This window comes from Antennarius striatus, chromosome 17, assembly GCF_040054535.1.
Source record: "Antennarius striatus isolate MH-2024 chromosome 17, ASM4005453v1, whole genome shotgun sequence".
Classification (NCBI taxonomy): domain Eukaryota; kingdom Metazoa; phylum Chordata; class Actinopteri; order Lophiiformes; family Antennariidae; genus Antennarius; species Antennarius striatus.
In genome coordinates this window covers 7,220,634-7,233,491 of record NC_090792.1, presented here as the reverse complement: position 1 = coordinate 7,233,491, position 12,858 = coordinate 7,220,634, and the positions used below count along the sequence as shown (strand labels likewise).

Sequence of the window (12,858 nt, the reverse complement as noted above, 5' to 3'; positions counted from 1 at the left end):
TTTTATAAGTGACAGACTGCAGTGTTTACCTGTTGTGAATATAATAGAGGTTGGGAGGGCTGATTTTTCTTTGAATGCTGGTGATATGCCTCAACTTCACTCCACTCTCATCACGCATTGAATGAATGACAAGAAGTGAAACATAGTCCAATATTTTTTAAAGAACAAAAAAAAGGTATTAACCGGTTACTATTGTTTTGAATAACCTATTCTGTTCCAAAATACTTAAATGTATAAATTTTTTCGTTCCTGGCAAAATACAAAAAGATCCTGGTTCTCGTTTTTGTGCCATGAACCGCTTCAAGGCTCCCCCCTCTCTATGTCTCTCTCTCTCTCTCTCTCTCTCTCTCTCTCTCTCTCTCTCTCTCTCTCTCTCTCTCTCTCTCTCTCTCTCTCTCTCTCTCTCTCTCTCTCTCTCTCTCTCTCTCACACACACACACACACACACACACACAGACACACACACACACACACACACACACTGTATATATAAATATATATAAATAAATATACCATATACTCAATTCAAGGGAATGACCAGTTTCTCCAGTTTTGTAAAGTTAACACCCTTCTAATACAAATAGTCACATAGTTTAGAACGTAATGCACTTGTGCATACAGCAACACGATGGTTGTATATCGCCTGCTTTTCCTTTCGGCTTTTCCCTTCAGGGGTCGCCACAGCGAATCCTTTACCTCCATCTAACCCTGTCTGCTGCATCCTCTTCTCTCACACCAACTACCTTCATGTCATCATTCACTACATCCATAAACCTCCTCTTTGGTCTTCCCCTAACCCAGTGGTTCTTAATCTTGTTGGAGGTACCGAACCCTGCCAGTTTTATATGCTCACTCACCGAACCCTTCTTTTGTAAAAAAAAATAAATAAATTCAAATTTAAGACATAACTATATGTTTTACTGATGTATTTCATGAATTGTGCATTAATGTCACCTTTTTCAAAGAACAAAGCCAAGACAGTGCATGAACTCACATTAAATGACCTACCTGCAAATCAGTGTGACTTCAGCTGTTGTTATTGAGAGACCAGTTCAGATATGCATGGCTTCACTTCGGCAAGTGCTACTCTTGTCATTTTCACAGCAAAGTGTGTTTCTTTTGTTTTCCATGCAGCTTAAGCAAGTGTTCCTTTATTTTTGCCAGTGCGAGACTAGAGTTGCTCAACTTGACATTGCGAATCATGCAGAACGTTGACTCCCATCTCGTTTCCTTATACAGTACATGTAAATTCACGTTGCACATATTCGTCCGATCACTTTCTTTTTTTGCTCAACATAGTTACTATGAATTAAAATATTAAGAAAGCAATCAGATGACGTACCATCACGTCAGACATAAATTGACTACTGAGTGCGCAAAATTCCATGTAGCACAGGTAGGCTAATTGTTGTAGCGTGATCACCTGCAGCCAGTGATGGCTAAGGGGGACGTGTCATCACAAATTGACACGATGTGTCAAATGTACACAGTGATTTGTGTATGTTCGGCAAAAACACCTGACACATCGCATCGGGTGTTTTGTCTTGACCCCAATCCCCGCCGAACCCCTGAGACCGACTCACCGAATCTCCTAGGGTTCGATCGAACCCAGGTTAAGAACCACTGCTCTAGGCCTCCTGCCTGGCAGTTCAAAACTCAGCATCCTTCTACCAATATATTCACTTTCTCTCCTCTGGACATGTCCAAACCATCTCAGTCTAGCCTCTCTGACTTTATCTCCAAAACCTCTAACATGTGCTGTCCCTCTGATGTACTCATTCCTGATCCTATCCTTCCTGGTCACTCCCAAAGAGAACCTCAGCATCTTCATATCTGCTACCTCCAGCTCTGTCTCCTGTCTTTTCCTCAGTGACACTGTTTCTAGACCAAACAACGCTGGTCTTACCACAGTTTTGTACACCTTTCCTTTCATTTTAGCTGAAACTCTTCTATCACACATCACACCTGACACTTTTCTCCACCTGTTCCATCCTGCCTGTACACGCTTCTTCACCTCTTTTCCACACTCTCCATTGCTCTGGACTGTTGACCCTAAGTAATTACAGTATAATCCTCCATCATCTTGATCTCTTCTCCCTGTAACCTCACTCTTCCACTTGGGTCCCTCTCATTCACACACATGTACTCTGTCTTACTGTGGCTAACCTTCATTCCTCTCCTTTCTAGGACAAACCTCCACCTCTCTAGCTTCTCCTCCGCCTGTTCCCTGCTCTCACTGCAGATCACAATGTCATCTGCAAACATCATAGTCCATGGAGATTCCTGTCTAACCTCATCTGTCAGCCTGTCCATCACCATAGTGAACAAGAAGGGGCTCAGAGCTGATCCCTAATGCAGTCCCACCTCCATCTTGAACTCCACTGTCACACCTACAGCACACCTCACCACTGTCTTACAGTCCTCATTCATGTCCTGCACTGCTCTAAAATACTTCTCTGCCACTCCAGACTTCCTCATACAATACCACAGTTCCTCTCTGGGCATCCTGCGCAAGCTTTCTCCAGATCTACAAAAACACAATGCAGCTCTATCTGTCCTTCTGCATTCCTCTCCTGGATACCAAACCTGCCAATCACCTCCTCATCACCTCTGTTTCTTACACCAACATGTCCATTGAAGTCTGCACCAGTGGCAACTCTCTCACTTCTAGGTATGTTTTGCATCACTTCATCAAAGTCCAACCAGAATTTCTCCTGCTCGTCCAGCTCTCATCCTACCTGTGGAGCATACCCACTAACAACACTGAATATCACATCTTCGATTTCTAGCTCATCACTTTATCTGACACTCTTTTTTACCTCCAGGACATTCCTAACAAACTCCTCCTTCAAGATAACTCCTACTCCATTTCTCTTCCTATCAACACCATGATAGAACAGCTTGAATCATGCTCCTAAACTTCTAGCCTTGCTACCTTTCCACCTAGTCTCCTGGACCCACAGTATGTCTACCTTCCTCCTCTGCATCATGTCGACCAACTTTCTACTTTTCTTGGTCATAGTTCCAACATTCAACGTCCCTTGGCGCTCCTCTTCTCTCTTCCTACGAACACTTCCTCCTCTCCTTCTTTGGACGACCAACAGTCGTCCAATTTCCACCAGCACCCTGTAGATGAACAGCACCGATGGGGGTCATTGTTAACCCAAGCCTCGACCGATTCGGTGTGGAAATCATAGGTTTGATTCACATGTTTGATTTGGCAAAAGTTTTACATCGCATGCCCTTCCTGACACAACCCTCTGTATTATCCGGGCTTGGGAGCAGTAAATAAGACACTGATTGTGCCCTCTTGCCCTATTGTGGCTACCTAATGGTTAGTTAATTGTTAGTACATTTTCAGTGTTTGGTGAATAAGTTAAACTTATTTCTGTGTGACCAAGTGGTAGAAAATATCCCAGACCTTTGTTTTAGTTATAATATCGAATGTATTTAAGTAAAACAAAGGTAATCTTTGATTCTGTGAATCTATTAAATAGAAAGTTAAACACAATAATGCTTTAGACCTCTTTTTGCAGAAGTCCTCATCAACAAGTTTTGTATCATCTTCCTCATTAATTGGAAGATGGAAGACTAATTTTGCCCCCTTCATGAGGCTGATGGAAGACATCAGCACTACAAAGGGACTTGTCAAGATTATTATTTATCTGCATGCTTACAGGCCCCTTGGGTGTGCATGTTCCAGGGCCTGTACATATATATACAGTGTGTATATATATAGTATATAGTATACTGTGTCTGTGTGTGTGTGAGAGAGAGAGAGAGAGAGAGAGAGAGAGAGAGAGAGAGAGAGAGAGAGAGAGAGAGAGAGAGAGAGAGAGAGAGAGAGAGAGAGAGAGAAAAGTAGTCTTGAGCGTAGGTTTCTACTTGATCTTCTTTTTCCTGTTTTTCATTTTCTAATAAAGTAATTCAAACTTTTTTCCCTTGACTGCTGTCAGTCAGCTTTCCATCCTTCCTTACTGCTTATCCCAGGAATTGGCTAATTTTTTTCCAGATTTCAGGATATCAAAAATCTCTTGATCACAGAATTCCACAAACTATTACATGTGTCTTATTCAGTATCAGCAAACTGAGGAAAACATGCAAAATGTAATTTTATAGCAAATAATATTTTCTTACAAATATTTACAAAATAAATGTTCTATGCATCATTTCAGAGTGAGAGATGTTTTGTTCTTGTCAGTGTGGTTGCTTGTTCCGTCCTCTCTCCACCGTTTAAAGTCTTTAAAACACATTTGACCTTAAGGTTTCGGTGCAAGGACTCAATAATCATTTTTCTTATTGATGATTGGTTCCAGAAAAATTTTCCGTCCTTCGAAAAGAATTTTTCAAGAGTCAGATTAAGTTTTTATTTTCCCTGTTTCATGTATCAAATATCTATACTAACAGGGAACAAACTAAACTCAACCAAGTTAGCTCAGGCAGAACTTATGATACTCTGGACTGTTGTTTGTGTTCAATTTTCAGTGAGCCGGATATTTTGCCCTTATCTGCATTCTGTGAAGGTTGTATTACACATACACACATGATTATCTTAATATGTATACTGTCCCTTTATTGAGAATACCACACATCCAAGGTAGGAAGGAAGATTCCATCATTTCAAATCATAATTTCAGGCAAGAAAACGATAAAAATCTCACGTTTCTTTAAATAAAAAATGTTTCTCCCTATTAATGGCCTCTATATAAGATTAGTCTGCATTGCTTTTGGTATTCTATGCAAAAGAGTTGTAGATATACAAAAATTATGTTTTGTCAATTATTTATTTACCGCGGTGCACTGGCGTCGTGCCCGGAGTGTCCCCCGCCTCACGGCCTATGTCAGCTGGGATAGGCTCCAGCTCCACGTGACCCGCTACGGCGGTTACAGCGGCGGTACATGAAATGGATTATTTATTTAAAATTACATTTTCTTTTTTCTCTATATTTGCATAATTGATCAGATGAGTAGAGTCTGGAGTTTAGCGTTTCTCCCCCTATTTCTGCTCATTTTTCTGTAACCTGGATGAATACAAAAACTCTTATTACTCCAACAAATCATAATTATGTATGACCAAATCATCAAATATAAATAGCTTGACTGTTTATTTGTCATATGAACCAGTTGAATACAGTACACAATCATTAAGATGTGGCAGTAGCAGCAGTAGTAGCCATGCCGCCCACTTTCTGAGTGGCATCTTTCTTTGCCTGGTGGGCTTGTAGCACGGCAACAGCTTCTTCCACCTATCCAAACATAAAACATATGTGACACAGGGTATTCTATGGATTACAGACCCATCAGTGTGACAAAGACAGCGGTAGCTACACACCTTTGAACGCAGAGATTCATGAGATTCTAACATGTGAAGCAGTTCGGAGTTGTCTATCTCTAGCAGCATTCCGGTGATCTTCCCTGCTAGGTTGGCGTGCATGGAGTGAATCAGCGGGAAAAGACGCTCACCTGTTGTGAAAAATGGAGGGTAAATGTTGCTGACATAAACTAACAATCACTACCGTTGTTTCGTTACAGCATGATGCTTACCGAGCATCTGTTTCTGCTCCTGAGGAGGCGCAGCGGCCAGCATGGAGGTGGTGAGAGGCTCCTGGCCCTGCACATGCACAGCTGGCTGAGCCTGGACACAGAAGACAACACAGTTTACCTATATGTTGACCTGACAGGACCACAATAAGATCTGACTTGTCCTTTGCCCATACCGGCTGCAATGCAATTGGTTGCACCACCTGGGGGTTGGGGTTACGGACACCAGTTGCATATTTGTAAGGAGGCATGGTTCGGGGGCCGGGGACTCCCATCGAGGGGCGAGGCGCCATGGTCTGGCCAGATGCTTACAGAACAGAGGAAAGAAGTCCAAGAATTATCCAGTTGAATCCTACCAGGTTGAGAGTCAGTGAGTTGATGGTGATGATTTGTTCAGTTTTTCTTGGTGGACGCACCTCGTGGGCCTTGTGTGCCAGTGTTAGGTGTCATGTGTCTCAGGTTGGATCGGGGTCCTGGCTGACGGAGGGAACTGGGCATCCCTTGGAAGCCACCTGGCAGTGACAAACAATATAAATTTTTAAGGTTGAATGTTGTAGATGGGTCATATTACTATATCAAGTAACTGAAGGCACAGCAAAGAGATTCAACATCATGTAGTGCCATTGTGCTCACCTTGACCTCTGCCACCTTGCTGTTGCCAGCGGGGGTTGGGTCGCATCTGCGCCAGCTGATTGGGTGCGTAGTATGTGGTCCTATTCTGGGCCTGGTGGGTTCAAGTTAGTGCATTACAATCAAACTCCATTGAAACAGTAACAACCATCTAAATGTGGCATTTTTACTGAAATAAACAACTTCTGAGTGTTTGACAAGAATTATGATTTTCTTCATTTTAAATATTATGATAATTTACTTCCAAACAGCATTACTAAGCAGCACTACCCTGAAAGTTTTACTCACTCCTTAATAAAAAAAATTAGCAGCAATACTATTTTTTATATTGAACTATAGGATACAACAATTTCCACACACACAAATTGTCAGACTGAGTTCTCAGACCTGTGGCACGGCTGGCATGAAGTAGCCGCTGGTGGGCTGGAACTGATTAATGATGGCATTAGCTGGCATGGCTCTCATGCCGGCAATGCGCTGCATGTACTGGTTGGTGAGGTGGGCTTTGCGCTCCTCTTTGCGCTGTGCCAGAGCCACATAGAGGGGTTTGGAGCCCACGATGCGACCGTTCATTTCGGTCACAGCCTTGGTGGCCTCTTCAGGGGAAGAGAAGCAAACAAAGCCAAAACCCTTGGAGCGACCCTCCTCCAGCATCACCTACAATACAGAAGGGTAGTGTCTGAATAGGTTTGAGCTCACAATACCTCTACACGTTGCCGTACTACATTTTCTATAGCAGTAATGTTTTACATAGATGGCTTGATGGCTCTCACCTTTGCACTTGTGATGGACCCGAATGGAGAGAACTCCTTACGTAGTTTCTCATCATCTATGGTGTCATCCAGGTTCTTAATGTAAAGATTAACACCCTGAAAGATAGGCCAGACTGTCACTGTACATACAGAACATCTTGTTTGACAGGAACAGAATAAAATTCAAGATTCATGCAAGCTATGGAAGGCTTAGGTCATACAGACCTGATAACGACTGATTCGTTCTTGTTTCAGCAACTCAAACTTCCTTTTCAGCTCTGCCTGCCGCTCCATCTTCTTCTGAGCCCGACCCACAAACACAGTCTTGCCGTTGAGTTCTGTGCCATTCATGTCCTCTACGGCCTTGGCATGAAATCATTATTACCAGAGGGGAATTGCCAAGAAGGCCTATCTGACTGACTCACTACATTTCCGTTAGGCACAAGTACCTTGTTAGCGTCCTCATGCTTCTCGTAACTGACAAACCCAAAGCCTCTAGATTTACCGGTGGGGTCAGTCATCACTTTCACGCTGAGTGTTTTACCTGCAGATGTAAAAGGTCACATTAATAAAGAAATGTAAGTCAGTGCTATTACTTTTCTTACTGCCCATGAATCCAGTTCTATTGTACCATATTTGTCAAAGAGTTCCTTCAGCCTCTCATCATCCATATCATCCCCAAAGTTCTTGATGTAGACGTTGGTAAACTCCTTAGCTTTGGCACCAAGTTCAGCCTCTCGTTCCTTGCGAGATTTGAAACGACCCACAAACCTGACAATGGGGAGAGAGCAGCAATACACACTCTTTTAAAGCAGTCCTAACAGAAATGAAAGATAAAACCTCTTAATCCGGGTTTTCCGGGGATGAAACTGAAGACCGGATCACACAAGTTTGGGGAGCGAAAGAGTACATTACTTAAAAAACAAAAGAGACGACATCCACAAACATTTCACGAAGTATTTCATCATTCACAGTTAATATCACCAGAGGCAGGCTGATGTGTCAGCATGCTACAGGACGCAGTGACAACTGGCTCAATTCTTGATGAGGAGGTGGACGGAGCCGCGTGGAGGAACAGAGTCTCACAGCACAAAGACAATCTTAGGCCCACTAGAATATGATATACACAACATATATACCTGGCTATGATGACCTCTCTCCTTCCACCATCCAGTATTGCATTTCTGCATTCGATCCATCACTAAAACACACAAGTGTGATCAGACACACACACACACACACACACACACACACAAACACTCCAAGATGGGTGACCAGCAAGCAAAAGAGGCAAAGAGAATGCATCTGGTAGAGAGGGCAGGAGTAACTAAGATTTTATAGTTAGTTATCCATTAGTTAAGGAGTCTTCATATTGGTGATAGTGAGAAATGAGCTAATTAGTCAAATTTACACACAAACTCACCAACTGGGAAAAAACATGAAAAGTCAGTTCATTCAACGCACAAGTACAGAACACACAAGTCAGGTTTATATGTTACACATGCCATTACCTTTAGCTCAGTAAGCGCAGCCCCTTCTACATGAGGTCTTCAATGTCATACGTTTCAAATGCATTTAAACATCAAGCTACATCCTTCAACGCCCCTTTATTCACAGTTCCTAGAAAATCAGACACTCACACCTTGCGGTCATTCAGAAGCATGCCGTTCATCTTCTCAATGGCACGATCAGCGGCATCCTGGGTTTCAAAATGGACAAAGGCGTAGCCCTTGGAGCCGTTCTCATCACACACCACCTGGAGAAAGGAACACAGGGCTGAATATAAAGGCAGAAGAGGCATCGCTTTCAGGCAGAAAGACTTTAGGAAACAGGCTTGTTCACTTCTTCACTAAGAGTCAAGATTAAAACCACTCTCAGATGTGACTTAAATTTGAAGCTGCAGTCAGCACAGCTAATATGAAGACCAGAAACAGCAAGAATTAAAGTGCTTATTTCTGTTTGTTAAATCCACCAAAACCAAAAGCCAAAAAATATAAGCAGCAACTGGCTGTATCTTCATAAGTAACCACTGAACAGCCAATACACAGAGATCCACCATAAACTGGATGACTGAGAATCTTACAAACTTTATTGTTGGGGTGCTTTGACTATTTTCTTTGCTGGAATGAGATAGCAAATAAATGCAAGCAGTGGTCAAAGTAGGCTTGATTGGCTTTCTGGCACCTTCAAATAAAATTAACTTGGCAAGTTGGCTGACCGTGTTCAAAGATCAAACTGAGTTCAAATGTAACCTGCATGTTTCCTTATGTTTCCAAGAATTTAGGGAATTTTTGTTTCTTTACTATAAGGGATTATAGGTCATTAGTTCAATTGAAATCATTTAAATTTCCTCATTACATCCCTGTGTGTCAGTACAGTAACATTATATACTCATTGGTAGCGTGAATGAGACCCTCACATAGGACTGGATTTTAGGAATATGAACATTAGAAAATAAACAATCCTTTGTTTTCTCCTCAGTCACGTTCATAACATCTGTACCTTGCAGGAGAGGATGTTGCCAAAGGCAGAGAAGGTGTCGTACAGGGCTTTGTTGTCAATGGACTTGTCCAGGTTCTTGATGAACACATTGCCCACTCCTGATTTCCTGAGGGAGGGGTCTCTTTGCGACCACATGATTCTGATGGGCTTCCCTTTGACCACGTCAAAGTTCATTGTGTCCAGGGCTCTCTCAGCTGGAGGGAGGAGGGGAGGAGAGGTGGAAGGAAACGTAGTTGTTTACACAGCTTCAAATGGGTGAAAACTTGTCATCTCTCATGTTTCTACCCACCAGTTAGCAGCACCAACACCAAACCGACTTCACCTTCAAACAATAATAACATGCATTTGAAGCTGACTGCAGTAAGACACTCACAGTAGTGTGTGTTAGTGTGGAACCCGTAATGTGTTACAGTGCTGCAGCAGGCCATGAGGCTCATGAGCAGCTGGGACAGGTGTGAGCACCAGCTGCACTGGGTGAACTGGGAACACATGGCCGCCTCCTGAGACTCACCCCATGCTGATAGGCCACATCCCATTTAGGCGAGTTGCAACACCGGTTGACAAACACTTAGATAACACAAATGTGCTTAAGTTTCTGGTGTTAATAGTCTTCTCTGAGCCCAGTTTAACATGATTACTTTTTAAAAGCCCAACGCTTTAACTCTCTTACAGGCTCCTATGTTCAATGTGGGCACAGGAGCCAAAACATCCTTTTGTTCATTCGCTTCACAGTAATGGACAGACACGCACGCACACGCACACGCACACACGCACACACACACACACACACACACACACACACACACACACACACACACACACACACACACACACACACACACACACACACCGGCCAGGCTTTCCAGCTAAAAGTGTCTGGTAAACAAAGCTGCCTTTGCATCTGCTGGAATCAGCAGTTTGGCCTACAATTGTACTTGGTAGCTGGTGTGTTCAGAGAAAGTGTGATTGCTGTTAGACATGTGGACACTGCAAGGACCCAAGAGAATCTTTAGTGTTTAAATAGTCAAGTTTAATACATGGAGGTCAATACCAACACTATTTAGAAATGATGGTGTAAAATGTTACTGAATTTTGGTGGTCATCCCTTTCTTTCATGGTGAGGACTTCAATTCATTACAGGCAGGCAGATTTTGGACCGCTAAAAAAGACCTTCTATATTTAGTAAGGGGTCCAGGGAGGTATGTGCTGGCTTGGAGTGTGAGTAGAGCATTCTGTGCTGTTGATGGGGAGGGGACACGCTCACCAAGAATGATCAGATGCACAACACCAAGGAGCATTAACCTGTGCCGCTGCGACATGATGATTTAACTTTCCCTTCTGTGAAACCTGTTGCACTTAGCAGTCAACTTTCTGCTCCAAACATTTTCACAGCTTTTTGCAGGCAGCTAGGTATTACCCTCAGGCACGTTTTAGGACTGCATGTAAATATCCAACGGTTACCATCCCCCATGTCTCCACCTCCTGTAACAAATGGTGTCATCTCACTGAGGTTCTTATTACATTTACTCAAGTGAGTGACACTGCCTTCCTCGAAGAGAACCTCTTGTAACCCATTACTCCTCCAGCCCTTTGGGAACTGGCTCACATAAAGTGTGACGATGTTTAACACTGATATGAGGTTAAAATAAAAAGTCTAGGCAATGTAAACACCGCCACCGGGCCTCGCAAGTGAGATTACAACACCTGCTGTTACTCCTCAGCAGGAAATGGATGAGCATTATAATAATATTTGTAGCTGCGTAGATATACCGCATGTATGAGAGACTAATAGATTAAAATTAAATGGTAACGATAAATGATTCAAATAATTAAAAATAAAACTAGTTGTTAATCCATACAGAAACAGGATCAGGTCTTGGATATTGCTGTGTTCTGGAGATGATACTCAAAAAGTCTGAAGGGGGGGTGCAGCAGCAGCAGAGAAAAACAAGGCTGGCTTTCAACCAGTGGTCTTTTAAAAATGGACAGGTGGGTCGTTTTGGGCTGAAAATGAAGAAAAATACAAATTGATAGTCAAACTGTGCATTAAACACATTTTCTGTTAACTTTGGAGAATAATTCAAGGTCATGTGTGAAGGCTTTCCTGACACTGTCCCAGTCATGCAGTAAGTGGGACATTTTATTTGGGTCAAGTGAGTTCTCCAGCCAGTCCGTGGAGCTGTGTCTGTCCTGCAGCAGCAACATCACTTCAAACCACAATCCAGCCAAAAGCGCACAGATCATACGGATCCACGCGTGTGCGTCTCCTCCATAAGCACTGCCATCGAAAGCATATGGTGACATTGTGCGTATTTACTGTACACCCGTAAGTGTTCGTGTCAAATCGCGTCACGCATTTCTTACCGTCAGCCGGCTGGGAGAAGTTGACGTAGGCATATCCCAGGGATCTGCGGGTGATCATGTCTCTGCACACACGAATGGACAGCACCGGTCCGGCGGGGCTGAATTTCTCATAGAGCATCGCCTCCGTGATGTCTGGGTGGAGGTCGCCGACATAGAGAGACGCCATCGGATAGCTCCCAGTGGCTGTGTTCATGTCCCGGACTGAATCCCAGTGAACGCAGAGCTCTCCTCACAAATGCCGGTGTGAACAGAATCCCGTGTTCAAACTACGCTTCAAGTGCGACTGATCTCACTGACAGCTCTCTGATCCAGCCTGTTGACAAATGTCAAACTGACGAAAGAAAATAAATAATCCAAGTTTTTTTTTCTTCCTAAAAATGCCAACTTCAGGTAAAAACCGAGGCTTTTTGTTTATGTATTTTTTAAAATTCCTATTTTTGCTATTTTTTTTGTCTCGTTTCTATTTTTTTTAAGTATTGCGGTTCTTGTTTTTTAAGATTTTGTGGATTTTATATTTTTTTATATTGTTTTTACGTTTTTCAAGAACAGTGAGTTAGACACTCACGGTTGTTTTGTGGCCGGGAAAAGAGACCGGCTGAAGAACAGCATGTGCACTTTATAGTGGGCGGCGGTGCGGAGGAAATAGTAACCAACCAGGGTCACACTTGGAAAGGATCAACACTGAGCATGCGGTGTAAAAGGGAGAGCGCACACTGTCCCGCCCCAACTACACAGACCCGCTCCCCACAGCGACATCTGGGTGGGAATACCTCAACACAAACGCCACGAAAAGCCGTTTAGATCTCAAAATTTAGTAGAAGAGGGAAGCCATCTTCAGATTCAAGCCAAATCCTGCTGGTTCTTAAGTCAAAATTTGATGACATGTGGAATAAGAACAAAAACGACTGGAATCCTCTATATGTTTATTTAGTGACAATCTAAAATAGATTCTGATGAAGTTTTAATCGCTCTGCTGTGACCATTTTTCCTAAAGAATAAAATATATATTATCTTCAAATGCATTAATCTGTATAACCTAAGAAATCTGTTTCTGTATCTGGTGTCATTT

At 42.8% G+C, this 12,858-nt stretch overlaps 1 protein-coding gene across 1 annotated transcript; it reads right to left on the bottom strand.

The window, feature by feature from the left end:
• Nucleotides 1-5,081: 5,081 nt before the first annotated feature.
• pabpc4 (poly(A) binding protein, cytoplasmic 4 (inducible form)) lies at nucleotides 5,082-12,312 on the bottom strand. The gene is made up of 14 exons (XM_068339454.1): nucleotides 11,790-12,312; nucleotides 9,426-9,619; nucleotides 8,564-8,679; nucleotides 7,555-7,694; nucleotides 7,373-7,467; nucleotides 7,149-7,286; nucleotides 6,945-7,040; nucleotides 6,559-6,828; nucleotides 6,175-6,265; nucleotides 5,958-6,053; nucleotides 5,718-5,848; nucleotides 5,545-5,635; nucleotides 5,333-5,463; nucleotides 5,082-5,246 (listed from the first exon to the last, which is right to left on the bottom strand). The coding sequence occupies exons 1-14, from the start codon at nucleotides 11,980-11,982 to the stop codon at nucleotides 5,145-5,147; spliced, it is 1,884 nt and encodes a 627-aa protein (XP_068195555.1). The 5' UTR covers nucleotides 11,983-12,312; the 3' UTR covers nucleotides 5,082-5,144.
• Nucleotides 12,313-12,858: the final 546 nt, after the last annotated feature.